Source organism: Maniola hyperantus, chromosome 13 (genome assembly GCF_902806685.2).
Source record: "Maniola hyperantus chromosome 13, iAphHyp1.2, whole genome shotgun sequence".
Lineage (NCBI taxonomy): Eukaryota > Metazoa > Arthropoda > Insecta > Lepidoptera > Nymphalidae > Maniola > Maniola hyperantus.
In genome coordinates this window covers 7,834,080-7,851,566 of record NC_048548.1, presented here as the reverse complement: position 1 = coordinate 7,851,566, position 17,487 = coordinate 7,834,080, and the positions used below count along the sequence as shown (strand labels likewise).

At 39.5% G+C, this 17,487-nt stretch overlaps 1 protein-coding gene across 4 annotated transcripts in view; it reads left to right on the top strand.

Moving 5' to 3' along the window:
- The window catches only part of Taf1 (TATA-box binding protein associated factor 1), a 29,295-nt gene extending 12,544 nt beyond the window's left edge, over window positions 1-16,751 (top strand). For 2 of the 4 annotated variants that reach the window (XM_034974397.2, XM_069502643.1), the window contains exons 15-34: window positions 146-303; window positions 924-1,119; window positions 1,717-1,980; window positions 2,755-2,888; window positions 3,405-3,573; window positions 4,887-5,001; window positions 5,616-5,912; window positions 6,595-6,731; window positions 7,438-7,608; window positions 8,337-8,573; window positions 9,483-9,627; window positions 10,235-10,365; window positions 11,338-11,500; window positions 12,350-12,492; window positions 12,993-13,173; window positions 13,533-13,589; window positions 13,857-13,949; window positions 14,383-14,525; window positions 14,945-15,046; window positions 16,013-16,751. In XM_034974397.2, the coding sequence (XP_034830288.1) occupies window positions 146-303; window positions 924-1,119; window positions 1,717-1,980; window positions 2,755-2,888; window positions 3,405-3,573; window positions 4,887-5,001; window positions 5,616-5,912; window positions 6,595-6,731; window positions 7,438-7,608; window positions 8,337-8,573; window positions 9,483-9,627; window positions 10,235-10,365; window positions 11,338-11,500; window positions 12,350-12,492; window positions 12,993-13,173; window positions 13,533-13,589; window positions 13,857-13,949; window positions 14,383-14,525; window positions 14,945-15,046; window positions 16,013-16,087 (3,111 nt within the window). In that variant the 3' untranslated portion in view covers window positions 16,088-16,751. Of the gene's footprint in view, window positions 1-145; window positions 304-923; window positions 1,120-1,716; window positions 1,981-2,754; window positions 2,889-3,404; window positions 3,574-4,886; window positions 5,002-5,615; window positions 5,913-6,594; window positions 6,732-7,437; window positions 7,609-7,643; window positions 7,815-8,336; window positions 8,574-9,482; window positions 9,628-10,234; window positions 10,366-11,337; window positions 11,501-12,349; window positions 12,493-12,992; window positions 13,174-13,532; window positions 13,590-13,856; window positions 13,950-14,382; window positions 14,526-14,944; window positions 15,047-16,012 lie in introns of all 4 variants that reach the window. The other 2 variants (XM_069502646.1, XM_069502645.1) reach the window with 2 other exon arrangements.
- Window positions 16,752-17,487: the final 736 nt, after the last annotated feature.

The following is a 17,487-nucleotide window of genomic DNA, read 5'->3' as shown; positions in this document are numbered from 1 at the left end:
GGCATCCGCTAAGAAAGGATTTTTGAAAATGCAACCCCTAAGGGGGTAAAATAGGCGTTTGAAATTTGTGTAGTCCACGCGGACGAAGTCACGAGCATAAGCTAGTACTTTTATATATCTAATATTCTTTCTTGTTGTTTTCTAGGTATTCATATACAGGCTTTTCTGGAAATCTCGCGGAAACCCTCGGCGAATAAAGATGGACGACATTAAGAGAGCATTCCCGTCTCACTCTGAAAGTTCCATTCGTAAACGTCTGAAATTGTGCGCTGATTTCAAGCGTACCGGAGAAGATTCAAATTGGTATGTATCTCTTAAGAAAATGGCAAGTTAAAACCAAAGTTAATGAAACTACTGGAAACCATCCACAGCTTTTGGGGTATTTAATTTTTCAGCTAAAGAAAACTCTAATGCCAGTCTCACTAACCACAAGTAAAACTGATAAAAAACAGTTTAAAAAATGTGTTTATGATTTCAATAGGTAGTAGGTACGAAAGTAAAACAGTAAGAAAATAGACCGAAATATTTTCTGAATCTAAGACATTGTGGTTAGCTCTGTTATACTTATATGTAAGCTAAACTAAAATTATAGGTCTAAAAGTAGCGGTTAGCACTAGATTTACAGCTGATTTTAATCTATCTGTAATCTGTAGATTTGTCATAAATTCAACAACGTTGCTATGTAACATATCTGCAGGTTACAGATAGATTGAATATTGAAAATGTGCGTAAGGAAAACATCGTGAGGAAGCCTGCATGCCTGAGACTTCTCCATAATGTTGTACATGGCCAGCGTGGTAGACTATGGTCAAAACCCTTTTCACTCTGAGAGGAGACCCGTGTTCTGTAGAGAGCCGGCAATGGGTTGATCATGATGATGAACGGTAGAAAAACCCCTAATTTAGACCAATTATTATAACTAGGTGGGTAATAAAACCTGACTTCCGCTTGCCATCGGAAGAGGAAATTCGCGCGATGGTGTCACCCGAGCAATGCTGCGCGTACTTCAGCATGGCCTCGGCCGAGCAGCGGTTGAAGGACGCGGGCTATGGGGAAAAGTTCATCTTTACTCCACAGGAGGATGACGACGAGGAATTACAACTCAAGATGGATGATGAGGTATTTATGATACGTCCGCGTGGATGTATCGACATCGTCCGCGACAGTTCGAGATGGTAATCGGGGTATGAGGCGGGGGGACGCCCCCGCACGGTACCCGCACTGGCTTAGCGCGGGGGCTGTGCGGGTGTGTGGGGCGTTCCCTCCCCAATTGCCATCTCGACCTGATGCGTACTACAGGTTATTCCGAAGGATTAAAAAATATAGGCTATACATATAATAACCTTTAGAATGAGATTGCGGCTTTGTAGAGCGTTGTCTCTATCACTCATACCTATGTGACATTTTGTCAGTCTCAATGACAGACACTGCTCTACAAAACCGCTATTTCTTTCTAAAGATCAATATACATTTATTTTATTTCCTGTATTGTGTTTTTTCAATGTTTACTTTGTGTTGTGTGCAATAAAGTGTCAATAAATAAATAAATAAATAAAATACATTATTTTCTGCCGCGTACTGTACTTAGTATTCCTTGGAACAAGGGAGTTAATATTCCTTGTTCCCAAAATATTTTAGCTTTGCGATTTGTTCAGAATAAAACTTTTACTTATTCGAGTCACAACGACAGTTTAAAGCTGATGGTATAATTCCCAGGTCAAAGTCGCCCCATGGAACACAACCCGTGCCTACATCCAAGCAATGCGCGGCAAATGTCTTCTTCAATTAACTGGTCCCGCCGACCCCACGGGTTGCGGTGAAGGGTTCTCCTATGTGCGGGTTCCCAACAAGCCCACGCAACAACCCAACGAGGAACAGCAACCTAAGAGAACGGTGACGGGAACTGACGCGGATTTGAGGAGATTGAGCTTGAATAATGCTAAAGCTTTGTTGAGGAAGTTTGGCGTGCCTGAGGAAGAGGTAAAATACAATTATAATGGCTAATTGTAGGATTTAAGCACATAGTCTCTAAATGGAATGATTAGTTAAAGGCCGTACCGCATTACAGGGGCGCTGCACAGCGCGGCACAAAGCGTCAAAATATTATTTCAAACATTTCGTATGGTGCATGTCGCACTAAAGCGGTGTTGCACAGCGCGTCGCGGCATGCAGACCGTTCACTATAACTTATCCCCTGCCGTCATGTTGACACCATTGCTTTGTTTGCTTTATTCCTTAGAATTTAGGGTTTATTATTGTGTGATTTGCAATGATGCCAACATAACATCAGGGGGTCAACTTATAGTGAACGGTCTGTAGAGAATATTGTGACGCGAAGCGACGCGCCGTGCACGCCCGCTGTAATGTGGTCCAGCCCTGAGTTTCCAGCAATGGTGGTTGGTGAGAGATAAACATTCTAAAATAATAATGATTATAATATCTTAAGCAATCAATTAAACATGTCCCCACGCATTGCGAACACAAATTTGCGTCGAAAAGTCCACAACCTTCCAATTTAATTCTCATTTCATCTCACAATTGTTAGACGTCCAATACTTGCTAATATTGTGGCTAATTCCTTTGTACACAATCTCTAAACTAAACTAAAATATCACGTCTAAATCTATTGCTATCTCTTTCATAATGTTGCTTTACCGCAGTAAAGGAAAGCACTAGATTTAGACCTGTTAATTTAGTTTAGTTTAGAGATTGTGTACTAGAGAATCGGCCCCAATGTAACATTTTTTCATACAGATTAAAAAGTTATCTCGATGGGAAGTTATCGACGTGGTGCGAACATTGTCTACGGAAAAAGCGAAGGCTGGTGAAGAGGGAATGACTAAATTCTCCAGAGGGAACAGATTCTCCATAGCTGAACATCAAGAAAGGTAAATACCATCTACTGGCTCTTTTAAGCTATTAAGTTATAGTTCACAATATTCTGAGTCCAAGTCCAACGCAATTCTAAGGTGTTCATTTTAATTTCATCATGAAAAATTCGCTGCATGTAGAAGGCTCGGGCTGAACGAGCAGCATTACTATTCAATTTGTAAATAATTTGAACGTTGCATTGGTAAATGCTAATGACGAGATCCGTTGGAGAACCAGAGTGACTGACACAGCTCAGCGTATTGTGAAGCCGAAATGGCCGAAATGGGCGGGACACATAGTTCCGAAAACCGATAGATGTTGACCGCCGGAAACCGCAGCTTTAGAAGACCTCCGCCTAGGTGGACATTCGACACCAAACGAGTCGCAGGGAGCTGCTGAATTCAGGCGGCGGAAGACCGTGGCGTGTGAAAGTCCCTACAAGAGATCCACATCCAGCAGTGGACGGCTATCGGTTGATGATGATGACGACGATGAATGGTAATAGTAGCTTTGACTTTTAATTCTGTGTTTAGGTACAAAGAAGAATGCCAGCGCATATTCGAGTTACAAAACCGCGTATTGACAAGCACAGAAGTACTGAGTACAGACGAGGCGGAGAGTTCAGTCAGTGAGGAGTCTGATTTGGAGGAAATGGGCAAAAACATTGAGAACATGCTTGCTAATAAGAAGACTACTGAACAGGTAAGAGTACCCATAATTGGACAGCTTGTGCTGCCATCTTTAACTGCTTGCTTAGTTGACAATGGGGATCCACATGCAAAACTGATCTAAGAGGGCGCCACAAGGGGTCCGGCCAATGCAAGCTGTCACCTTCATAGTTTTTAGGGTTCCGTACCTCAAGAGGAAAAACGGAACCCTTATAGGATCACTTTGTTGTCTGTCTGTCTGTCTGTCTGTCTGTCTGTCTGTCTGTCCGTCTGTCTGTCTGTCTGTCTGTCTGTCTGTCTGTCTGTCTGTCTGTCAAGAAACCTACAGGGTACTTCCCGTTGACCTAGAATCATGAAATTTGGCAGGTAGGTAGATCTTATATCTGAAATTTGGGGGAAAATCTGAAAACCGTGAATTTAGGGTTAGATCACACAAAAAAAAATTGTGTACATGAACTAATAATTAGTATTTTCAACTTTCGAAGTGAGTGACTATATCAAGTGGGGTATCATGTGAAAGGTCTTTACCTGTACATTCTAAAACAGATTTTTACTTATTTTTATGCATCATAGTTTTTGAATTATCGTGCAAAATGTCGAAAAAAAATGACTGTAGTACGGAACCCTCATTGCGCGAGCCTGACTCGCACTTGGCCGGTTTTTTTAACTTAGAATAAGGAGGTTTCGTATGTTTACATGACAATAGTACTTTTAATTATGGCGTTTGACAGCTCAGTATAGCCGGTTCCACAGATGATACTACTTCTATGGTCGGTTCGCTTACGCGCCACCTGTTGGTATAAATTGGCAGTCTGGATCTCCATTCAAAGTGCAGTCAGTGCAAGTCTTGAAACTGTTCGACTGCTTGGAGCAGTCACGACGGGTTGAGCTGTATTGTGTATATGCTTAGTTTATGATATTTAAAAAGTTATAACGTGTTAGGGGCCGCGTATAATGTCGAAGGTTATTAAGTTTAGAAATAATAGTAGCCAGTTGTAAATACTAAAAACAATAAATATTTTTAGGTGGTATTTTTAGCTTGTGTGTTTGCTATCACTACCCATATTATAAATGCGAAAATGTGTTTGTTTGTTGGTTTGTCTATCAATCACGTCGCAACAGAGCAACGGATCGACGTGATTTTTTGCATGGGTACCTATAGTCAAATACCTGGAGAGTGACATAGTCTACTTTTTATCTAGGAAGTCGAGTTCCCACGGGATTTTTAAAAACCAAAATCCACGCGGATGAAGTCGCGGGCATTATAGCAACGAAGTAACTCGAATCTCAAGCTTTTTTTATAACTAATAACTAAAGTTGTTTTACCATATTTTTTCGTGTTTAAAGCTATCCATGGAACGGGAGGAAGCAGAAAGAGCTGAATTAAGGAAAATGATTTTGGGGCAGTCTGAGAAGAAACCGCAAATCAACCAATCAGACTCACAACAATCATCAAATCAAGGTATTATAAGGACTGAATGATTTCTAACTTGTACCTTGTTCAGAGAGTCAAGCTAACATATACAGTTGGATTTTTAATTAAACAACACTTTTTGACATTAGATAATGGCAAATCGTAAAATAATGATGCCATATTCAAATTAATAGTGATGTTATGTGGTTCAGTTGTGTCACGTGGATGAGTCATTGAACCAGTTCCTGCTTCTCTATTTTAGATTCAGCTCACACGAGTAGAGTAAAAATGAAGCATTATAAAACTAGTAAATAAGTACGTAGAGATAGGTAAGATTGGGATAATAGTGCTTTAAAAAAGGGTTTTAGAAGTTGATTTACGTAAATATGTTTTTTAGATGTTACTAAACAATTTACAGCAGGTTATACCATTAATTCTGTTGAACTATCGACTCACAATGTTGACACGTTTCTAAAGTTACCCGTAGCTAACTTTGTCTCCCCCTCCCCCTGCACTTTTTATTTTTCATAAAAATCTGGTAGCACTGGGATCGTCCAAAAATGTGATGTGAAATTATAGATGTGAAAAGGAAAACTTCCTTTTTAATTTAATGAATCTATATTGATATGAAAGTCTATATTAAACGTTTACTTCTATTTTAGCAGGTCGAGTCCTACGTATAGTCCGTACGTTTAAAAACGCGTCAGGCCAACGTTACACTCGCGTGGAGTTAGTAAGGAAAGCGGCAGTCATAGAGGCCTACACAAAGATACGCTCGACAAAAGACGACGCGTTCATAAGACAGTTCGCTACCATGGACGAGACGCAAAAGGAAGAGATGAAGAGAGAAAAGAGAAGAATCCAGGAGCAGTTGCGGCGTATCAAGAGGAATCAGGAAAGAGAGAGACTGGCTGGAAATGTTGGTGTTATGGGAGTTAGTACTACTCCTTTGGGGGATAGTAAGTATCCGCGTTAAAGTAAAACAGATCTTGACATTCTTGTTTTAAAGATCAAGTTGGTCCATACAAGCCAGCGCTCCAGGCGGAAACCTTGTAAAATTAAAATCGGTGGTACTGTATTTATGACCTTAGATCAATTACCTTTAATTAACCTTAAACCTAAGATAGTCACTCATCCAGTTACACCGATGTACCTGCGCAGAAATACTATTTTTGAATGGCGCGAAAATATCTCGGCCAATCACACGCGTTCGTCCGCTATTGGTTGTTGCCTACGCGCGAATTAAAAGAGCGAGATAGCATGAGTCTGTTCTTCTGTTTAAAATCTTAACGCCAAGCAATAAGGCCTTTATTTCATTGGTGTATATTTAGTTTTAGTAGGCCTTAGATCTGCGCATACTTTAGTCTGCGACAGGTCGAGATGGCAATCGAGGTATGAGGCGGAGGGACGCCCGCACACCCGCGCCCGCCCGCACCGAGATAGCGCGGGGGCTGTGCGGGTGTGCGGGGAGTTCCCTCCCCGATTTCCATCTTGACTTGTTGCGTACTATAGTTGGTAGTGCTGTATAGACTTGGTTCAACGTTGCGTAATGATCCCAATCGACTGATATGCGCTGTCAAATCTATGCCATTCGTACCTCGATCATTGTCGTTGTAAAACAATGTTTGATTTCCTTTTTAGGTATGGTTACTTCAACGATGTCAGATCTAGGGTCTCCGTCGCCCGGCCTGATACCTTTGGGCCAAATCAAACAGGAACCGGATCTCCACACACCTTCAAAGAGACGCGCTAAGCTGAAGACCGATTTGAAATTGAAAGTACGTATAGTATTAATGTATTTTCTACATTTCGCGTAAATAAGTTTTATGTATTACAAAAAACGAAAGAAACTATTATTTAATGATACACAACGTTTTATTTGGAAATACATCTTAGCTGCTGTAAATGTAATCTAAAATAAACCAAATTACCTAAATAATTTATATTCAATGAAAAATCTGGCATAATTTATATTTAATGAACCAAAAGCTTAACTTGCTATAATCCGCTGAAACAAATTATACATTACGGATTACAAGCTTTTGGTTTATATATAACGCCTGCGTCTATACAACATTGTTTAATTGAATACAAAGTTTATTCGTCTAGTTATAATGAATGGAGGTCCGCGACGAGTTGAGATGGCAATCGGGGTATGAGGCGGGGGGATGCCTCGCATATCCGCACGACACAAGTGCTATCCCGCACCGGGTTAGCACGGGGGCTGTGCTGGGCGTTCCCTCCCCGATTGTTATCTCGACCTATCGCGTACTATAGATAGAATTAAGACTAGAGCAACTTTTGCGGTATCTGCGTGCGTAAAAACCAGTAATATTTGAAGTATACCCCCAACATAATATAACAACAAGTTGGTGGCAAAAACGAGTAATTGGCGGGCTAGCCGACTAGAATAGCCGGTTGGAAAGTGTCTTAGCGAAGTTTCACTGAATTTTGGATGCCAAACTAAAACCACCTAACTCACAGTGTGGCGCATGCGGTCAAGTCGGCCACATGAGGACAAACAAAGCGTGTCCGCTATACACGGGTGGAGGAGCCGTGTCACCTGAACACGATGAACCGCCGCCCGAACCGGATGACCTCGACTTGGGATATGTTGAGGGAACCAAACTTACTCTACCGTCCAAGATTATCAAAGTAAGTTTGTCAAACTAAAACCACCTAACTCACAGTGTGGAGCATGCTGTCAAGTCGGCCACTTGAGGACAAATAAAGCGTGTCCGCTATACACGCGTAGAGGTGCCGTGGCACCTGAATACGACGAACCGCCGCCCGAACCAGACGACCTCGACCTGGGATATGTTGAGGGGACCAAACTCAAGCTACCGTCCAAGATTATCAAGGTAAGTGAATCAAAACTCGCGACGACGGCATGTCAAATGTGATAACATCTTGCCCGTTGGGCGATTTTGGGATGCGTCAAAAATTATACTCTCAAACAATTACAATATAAATTGAATTATATTGCAACTAACTGATGCCCGCGATTTCGTCCGCGTGGATCTAGTTTTTTAAAAATCTCGTAGGAATTCTTTGATTTTCCAGGATACAAAGTAGCCTATGTCACTCTCCAGGTCTTAAACTATACCCATGCAAAAAATCACGTCGATCCGTTCCGACGTGATTGATGGACAAACCAACAAACAAACACACTTTCGCATTTATAATATGGGTAGTGAGGTAGTGATATGGTTACTAGTGATTTCATTGGTTAGTTTATTGGCTGTGGAAAATTAATCTTTACTATTGAGAAATAAAGTTTAAATTCAATTGAAGAAGACATTTAACCCTGTGCAATCCATTTTGTTTGTTTTTTGATAGACTTTAATTTTCTATCGTGTAACTAACTCACCAATTTTCGACAGCAATCAGCAGAAGACTTTAAACGTCGTAGAGGAAGCCATCGCGGAGAGTTCCGAGCGGCCGGCCGCAACAGACGCCGCGGTACCGCGAGCGAGTCCTGTGACTATCTCGTCAAGAGACCTGCGGAGAGACGCAGGACTGATCCGTTAGTGACTCTCTCGTCACTGCTGGAGGACGTGTTGAATACTATGCGACATTTGCCAGACGTGCAGCCGTTCTTGTTCCCGGTTAATCCCAAGGTAAGTTTCATATACCGTTAAATGAAAAAACGTAGACCGACCACAAGAAATAGGGTATTTTACCCGTTTTTGTCTTAATTTAATCCTAAAGTGATAATAAACTACCAAAAAATTTACAAAACTTTTATTCGATCGATAAGTGCAATAAAAATGCATTTAAATTTTGCATTTCAAATTTCGCTGCTAAAACGTTACCCGCCATATTTTTAGGTTCATGAGCTGTCATGACGTCAGACGGATAGTTAAGGAACGGTGTTTTCTTAGTGAAATACACATTTTTAATCCATGTTACGTCACAGTCGGAATTATCATGGCGGCTACGGTATCATGTGTTTTGGATATTTGTAGAACAGATAAAAAAAAGTGAAATCTTTAAAATGAATTATAAAATTCAGTATGTAATTTTATAAACTGAAACTAACATTTACATCTTTAGATTTTTTCTCGCTTGGTGTAAAAATACCGTATTGCGTTGCGGCCGATGGATGGACCTGCATACCAGGGTTGGAAAAAATAATTTTTGTTTAAAACAGGGTTAAAACATGTTTAAAACACTTATTTTAAACATTTCTTAAAAATAAATCTTACAATGCCAACCCTGCTGCAGACCATCAGAGACAACCTGAAGCAACCCAAAATTGACTTTGACTTGTGATTTTGGACAGTGACTTTGACTTTGATTTAGGTGATATACATTTTGAATAAATTTAGTTATACAATGCAATGCAATGGTGAAGCACTCACGTATTTTTTGATTCTGCTGTAAGCAAAATAAAGTCGAAGCGACACTTTTCAACGTGGTTACGTATCTTGTGACAAAAGTTGCAAACCTTATAGCCTATCCTAAGAAAGCGAACTACTTTTCAACAATAAGGTGCGAAAAGATCAATCTTTCCTCCCATGTGACAGCTGGTGGCAGACTACTACCGCATCGTATCCCGGCCTATGGACCTGCAGACCATTAGGGACAATCTGCGGCAGAAGCACTATCAAAGTCGTGAGGAATTCCTGGCCGATGTCAACCAAATTGTTGAGAACTCCAACCTTTACAATGGTAAGGAAGATTTCAAACACTAAAAGGCTGTATTTACTTCCGGTTTTGTCAGATATGCCTGATTAGTTTCGTACGCAAGCGACGTTCTTATCATTCTATTGGACTCATTTGTATGATGATATGTCCCGATAAGGGTGTCGGCCTGTGCCATTTAAGCGCGTTTTAGATCGGTTGACCTCCGAATGGCTGCGAAACTAGTCGAGCACTCACCGACAAAGCCGAAAATCAGTAAAGCCTTTTTCACAATATCATTGAATGTTAGTTAAGCTATGAAAAAAATTATTTTACATTAAAAAGTCTTTGATGCAACCAAATACCAAACAGTCTAAAGTCTTAACTTCGGGTAAGGGCTCTCTAGTGGATTACCCCCTATTTTTCCTTGAGATACAAATTAGAAGCACTCAATCTGTATTTTCTTAAACTACTAAACAATCAATCTAGGTAATGTGCTACATGAATATAGGAATTAAGGGAATTAAGGGAATTAAAAAAATAATAATTTGGTTGATCTGTAGGTTGCAAAGATTTGCAGATAATAAATTATTATCATCTATCTGTCTGTCTTTATCCATAATGGTGGTGATAATAAAAGTATATGTAATTTTAGGTCCTACAAGTAGTTTGACCGTTGCTGCGCAGCGTATGATGCAACGCTGTTTCGAGAAATTGGCCGAAAAGGAGGAACAGTTTATGAAGCTCGAGAAACAAATTAATCCACTACTAGATGACAATGACCAGGTAAATGGGAAAATGCGTAAAATTTGAGAAACGACTCGCCATATTTGCTCTAATATGACGTGTCAACTATTATGCCACTTTTTGACATGACAGTTGACACGTAGAGCAAATATGGCGAATCCTTTCTTAAACTTATACGCATACTTGAGTACGTTAAAAAAATTCAGTCTCTAGCTGTGAAAAAAAGGTTCTTATTTCAATTTTATTATGTGCAAATAGAAATGTTTGAGAAATGGCAGTAATTTCTAAGTCACAGACTAACTAGTTAACTCGCCATGGCTTCGCACATTATATGGGCTTACCCATTTACTTTACAGACAGGTGAAAAGCGCCTGAAATCAACTATTTTTTTTAAATTTTAAAGTGAATACACAGACAAATGCATATTCGCATTTAGAGATTTATTTGTATAGAACAAGTCAGTGAAGTAGTCTTTGAAAAGTGGGAGTGGTTAAGAGGTCGGCCTCCTAGTCGGGGTCCGGGGTTCGATGCTAGGCATGCAGCTCATTACTTTTCAGAATTAGGTGTTCAAGAAATTAAATATCAGTTGCTTTAAATATGAAGAAATCATTGCGGGAAACCTGCATCTCAGAGTTATCCATAATGTTCTCAAAAGTGTGTGGAATCGGCCAATCCGCACTTGGCCAGTGTGGTAGACTGGCCAAACGTTTTGCGTCATTCCTCATACGTATGGCTAAGGTTCGGAATACTTTTCCACGATATGTGTTTCCTACCAATTACAACCCGGGTATCTTTAAAACAAGAGTGACTATGCATCTTCTAGGTAAACGCGTCCCATCTAAGGCCACATCATCACTTACCATCAGGTGTGATTGTGGTCAAGCGTATACCTATAATGAATAATAAATAAATAAATAAAAACTCTTCTTATTCTGAGAGGAGACCCGTGCTCAGTAGTGAGCTAGCGATGGGTTGATCATGATGATGATGATGTTGAGTTTTTATTTGTAGGTTGCACTATCGTTTATCTTCGAGAATCTGTTGACAACCAAGTTGAAGATCATGCCGGAGGCGTGGCCCTTCCTGAAGCCTGTCAATAAGAAGCAGGTGAAAGATTACTACAACGTTATCAAGAAACCTATTGACATGGAGTCTATTGGCAAGAAAATACAAGGTAAGAATTTACTTTAATATCTATTAACTATTTTACTTTGTAATGTTCGTCAATCCGTCTGTCAGAGCTTTATAACTTCTGAATTATTGCACTTGAAATTGACAAATAATATCTAAATCAGTACCACAAATCAAACATACATAAGTCGAGTATCGAATAGAAAAAATAAAATTATTACGCTTTTCTGTGTGCGTGCATGCATCCGCGTACGTGCGTGCGTGTGGTTGTGTGTGTTTGAAAGAGAGAGGGAGTTAGATTATTCCCCTGTAATTTTTGTCAAGACTTGCCAATTGTGTTGAAAAAAACGCTAGGACTGACAATTTGAAATTAATCTGTATTGTGACGTCTTGGACCGTTAACAATTTACAACACAGGTGGCTCGAACTCATAGGACGTGAGTAGTTAATTCGGAGCGAATCTTTAATAATATTTTAATGGAAAAGCGTGAAAATCTTAACAGTTGCGTTGGCTTTTTATCTTAATGATGACGCCGATTTTGTTGTCTTTCTCTAAACTGAATTTAGAGTGTCTGCATCTTTTTCTTTTTAATATTGCTAAAAAGGACAGAACATGAATTTTAAGGTTCTGAATTTTAGTGAGCCTCTACAAATTTAAACAATAGGCTCGCGATGGCAGCTAAAGTCACGAGGTTTGACAGCTCTAAATTAAAATTAAAACTGTCAAACCATGTCTGTCCTTTTCATATTACATTCATAAGAAGAGGATGCGAATACTCAAAAATTTAGTTGTGCTCAGAATCAGTACCAATATTATACCTCCCTTATTATTTATGTTTTGAGCTCTGGGGGTTGGTATTATAATCTTGATATCTGAATTGTATTGTTTTAGCTCACAAATACCACAGCCGCGCAGAATTCTTGCGGGACATAGAGCTATTAGTGGATAACTGTCGCGCATACAACGGACCTAATTCCCAGTTCACACGACAAGCCGAAGCGGTGCTCAAAGTAACGCAGGAAGCTTTAGAAAAGGTATGGAATAAAAAGCGAAACTTTTGTGTATTTAATTAATATGTTTTATTGCACCTTGGAACTAGGAAACAAAAATAACACTGGCTTATTCAGCGTATAAAAGTAACGCATACACTGCATTATTTGCATATTGCAATATTACTAAACGCAGTGTTAGTATTACGTTTCTGCACTAAAGAACCCGGCATACCCTTTTTAAATAATATTCGACTTTTGCCTAGGTATATGCTTTGTATACGCACTAGGAACTCCCGTGTCTTGACTATTTTATATTTAGACCAAAATATGTAAAATATATAATATACTGGTCTGTATAGTGATCAGAGTTTATATTTTAATTTTTAATCGACTAAAAATAGTAATTTAATAATGCGACGTGCATCACAAGTTTTGCCTACGACAAGTTTTGTAAATTAATTACCTATGTCAAGGCTTTAATTTAAAAACTAAAAATAGGTACTTTTTGTTCGACTTCAAATACTATATTTTTGTACTATTAGTTCGATGAACACGTAAGCCAATTGGAAGCAAACATTGCCAAAGTGCAACAGAAGATGTTAGAAGAGGCCGAACAATCGGACATAGAGGACGAGCCGCTGCCGCAGCCGCAGTCTGACGAGAAACGCGGCAGGGGACGGCCCAGGAAACATAAACCTGCCACTTCTACATCTGCGGCTGATGGTAAGTGTATTTTTTGTAACAGGCTTTACGGCTCTAGCTTCTAGTCCTTTTGAGCCTGGTAAACATTATTGAGCGATAGGATACGATAGAAAAGGCAGAATAATCAAACAGAGAAAGCTCTTTATGTCCACATCAGACCAATTTCAGAGCCGTACAAATTAATAAATTAAATCCAACCCCAATAACAAGATATTCATTCACAAACCCTCAAATATTTGATAAATCATCTATTTGGCTTAATTTTAGCATTCCGCGTGAGAGAGCTTTATGACGTCATGACAAATTCAACATGGCGGAATGCGGATGCATTAATTGAGTATTCCTGCTTTTTTATTAATTGCTGTCTTTTAATTACACAGAAGGTACGCCAAGGAAACGTGGTAGACCGAAGAAAGACCAGAACAGTCTTGTTGACGGTAAGTTCATGATGAATTGTTTCAGCTTTAGGAAGACAATGGGGCCGATTCCCTTGTACACAATCTCTAAACTAAACTAAATTAACAGGTCTAAATCTAGTGCTATCCTTTTCCGCAAGCAACATTATGAAAGGGATAGCAATAGAATTAGACGTGTTATTTTAGTTTAGTTTAAGAGATTCTGTACGACGGAATTAGCCACAATACTGCTAAATTTTTGAGTACGTGGAATATAATATTATGAATTTTGAATTTGTTTGTGTGCAGATCTGCAATACTCTGATAGCGGAAGTTCAGGACTTGAAGAAGTGGAACAGAAAGACGTGGCGGAAGCAATGGTACAGCTGTCTGTTCGTCCTGGTAAGTTTAAGTACTTTCTTAGAACTATTAATGAAGCTACTATTATACTTATGTAGAACTTTATGATGCCCGCGACTTCGTCCGCTTGGATTTATTGGTTTTAAAATCCCATGGTATTCTTTGATTTTCCGGGATAAAAAGTAACCTATGTCATTCTCCAGGTTTTAAACTATACCCATGCAAAAAATCACGTCGATCCGTTGCTCCGTTGCGACGTGATTGAAGGACAAACCAACAAACAAACACACTTTCACATTTATAATTGGGGTAGTGTTGGTCACTAAGTATATGGTCTTGTTTAAATTAGTTAAACGGGTTTTCCGCAATATGGCGAGGCATTTTATTTTTCTTGTCAGGCTTTAATTCAATGGCTTGATCGTTCCATATCACTCACTCACTCTTAATTCTCATCAATAATTGACTCTCTTAACAGAAGACTTGACAGGCGAGCCAAGTTTCGATACTTCCGAGTTCCTCATCAAGCGCGAAGTGCAAGACGAGCCTCCACAAATCTCTGATGAACTGGTCGATTTGGATCAACACAGCCGAGACTATACATATCCTGCTGTTGTTAAGGTAATTTATACATTATCTCAAGGGGATAGAGTTTAGTTTACACTTTACAATATAGGATTTGGTGATAACTTTAGTAAAGATTCAAGTACTGGACGAATCTTCACAAATGTCTGATGAATATAGCCGAGACTATACCTATACTGCTGTTGTTAAGCTAATTTATACATTATCTTAAGGGAATAGAGTTTAGTTTACCATATACTATGATTTGTGATTAACTTTCGTAAGTATCAGAGGAGTCTCCACCAATGTATGATGATTTGGTAGACTTGAACTAACCCTGATATTGTTGTTAAGGTAATTTATGCTCTATGTTCAGGGGGGTAGGGTTTAATTTCCTATATGATGTTTGTTGATTGTTTCATTATGACTCCATAAGAATTTCCACAAGAATTTCAAAGAATTTTTTTGTTCGCCAGGAGGAACCAATAGAGCCGGATATGAATATGGATCCGCCAATGTTGGACAGTGCGCCTGTGGAACTTCCGCAGTTCAAAGAAGAACCGCTTGAGAACTGGCAGGTTAGTTCCTTTCAATTATCCAGAGTTCTATACTAATGTTAAACTAGCTTATGTTCGCGACTTCGTCCGCGTGGTCTACACAGATTTCAAACCCCTATTCACCCCCTTATGGGTTTAATTTTCAAAAATCCTTTCTTAGCGGATGCCTACGTCATAATAGCTATCTGCCAAATTTCAGCCCGATCCGTTTAGTAGTTTGAGCTGTGTGTTGATAGATCAGTCAGTCAGTCAGTCAGTCACCTTTTCCTTTTATATATTTAGATAAAAAGTAATAAATTCATTAAGTAAAAATATAGCCTTTCAGTACCTCTTGGTACTTCAAAACACCTTGATGAAGATGGCTTCAAAACCGCTGTTCTGTTTGGCGGCCATTTTAAATATGGTTGGAAGTAATGCTCGCTCGCGTTGCTTCGGTTCGAAAAAAGATCTAACTCTCAAGTCACTCTTATGCCGCGTCTAAAGTAATTACTAATTTAACTTTAAAAGTGTTTTCTTTATTTATTTATTAATTACTAGCGACCCGCCCCGGCTTCGCATGGGTGCAATGTAGATACTAATGTGGTGTCATTGAGGTGTCATTGCCTCGGAAACTCTCAAATGAGAGGATTTTTTTCCGACCTAATTCACATTATTTCAATTTCTCTAGGGATCTCTAATTTTTTCAGAATTAACCTATAGCTATAAACCTTCCTCTTGAATCACTCTATATATTGGTAAAAACCGCATTAAAATCCGTTGCGTAGTTTAAAAGATCTACGCGTTCATACATACATACATACATACAGACGCGGGAAACGACTTTATTTTATACTATGTAGAGATTTTGAAACATATTTATTGCTAAAGAAACTATATTTTTATTTAGACACTTGTTTTTTTTACTCTACGCATCCATTTACTTACCTGGCATGTTTTCTGAAAATTACACGAGGAAATTAATGTGTAAAATTCGATTGTACCTTTCAGCCGGATCCTGCTATACAAGACGATTTGCAAGTCACTGACAGCGAAGAAGAAGCCGAGGATGGCCTTTGGTTTTAAAAAAAGCATAATAATTATTACCATAGTCACCAAAACAAGGGTGAATAGACATATTCTATTCAAGCATGTTCGCACCTTAGCGACTTGATATAACAAGCGCTCCGGGTGTGCGGATGGGATGCGCTGTGAAGACAAAATGTATGGCGTTCTATGGAATGAAAATGGACGCAAGACGGGTGCTTGTTGTTCGTTTCATAGAGCGCTGTACCACAGAATACGTCTTAAGTATCTTGCAAAAAAAAAAAAAAAAGTATCTTGCAGGTACCTCCGCGAAGACGTTTAAATAAATAGCGACTCTTATTACGACGTAATAAAATGCAATTCAGCTCGCATTGCACTTTGGTCTAGCTAGAGCTTAACTAACGTCTCTCTTTCTATCACGTAAATTCTTATCTCTTATATAATATTATTATCTCTTTCTGACATTTCTCGTTACAGCAGCATCCCGTCCTCGCGCTCAGGGCGCTTGCTACATCAAGTCCTTTTACCTTGAATCGGGTTTGATTGTACGTATGAGCAAGTCTTGCATATTTATTTTGTAAGTGCATATATTATAATTTTATATTGCCCTTTTGTAAGGATACCTGTTACTTAATTAAGTTGATATAATATGGAATTATATTGTTTATGATAAAATCGCTAATGAAATAAAGGAAATGTTGATTTAAAATTTGTTTTATTTTATTTTACAAGGACATTCTAAATTACAGATTTACGTACGGGTAGGTATAGTTGCGCCAATGTAAAAGTCGTTCTTGAAGTTAACCGCAAGACGCGTCGCAATAGCATTTTTAGGTGTCAGTGGGGCGCGCGACGCGGGCGAGCGGAGCACCAGCCCACGCGCCGTGCCACACTCCCAGCGTTTGCCATCTTCATTAATGTGAGTGCTACATTCGTACACAGTACACGAGCGCGTGGAACAATACGTGCGCTAGCTTGCTCTTGCATCGTAGGTCAGAATTCAGACGCGCGGGAACTATACGAAACAGGTGCGGAACACGCTGTATAGCTGCAGCCCGAGTCAATTGCAGTCTAGGTGGGGTGTAGGGCTGAGATCTATTAAGTTAATTTTGAGTTTGCTCAGACTTGATACAGTTAAAAACCGGCCAAGTGTGAGTCAAACTCGCGCACCGAGGCAGGCCAGGGTTCCGTACTACAAACGTATTTCCGTACTAGGGTTCGCTAGCACAAAATTTATGCTAGCGATATAATATCGTTAAATTGCGCTCTATAGATCTCAGCCCTACGGCGTTTGTGCACTCATTCGTGAAATCGCGGATTCCGTCAAAATACGAATCGAATGAGTAGGTACGTATTTGTATGACGGCCACTTCTAAAAATCACGGAAATGAACCGAATACGGATGAGTGCACAAACGCCCTTAAGCGGAGATCTACGGA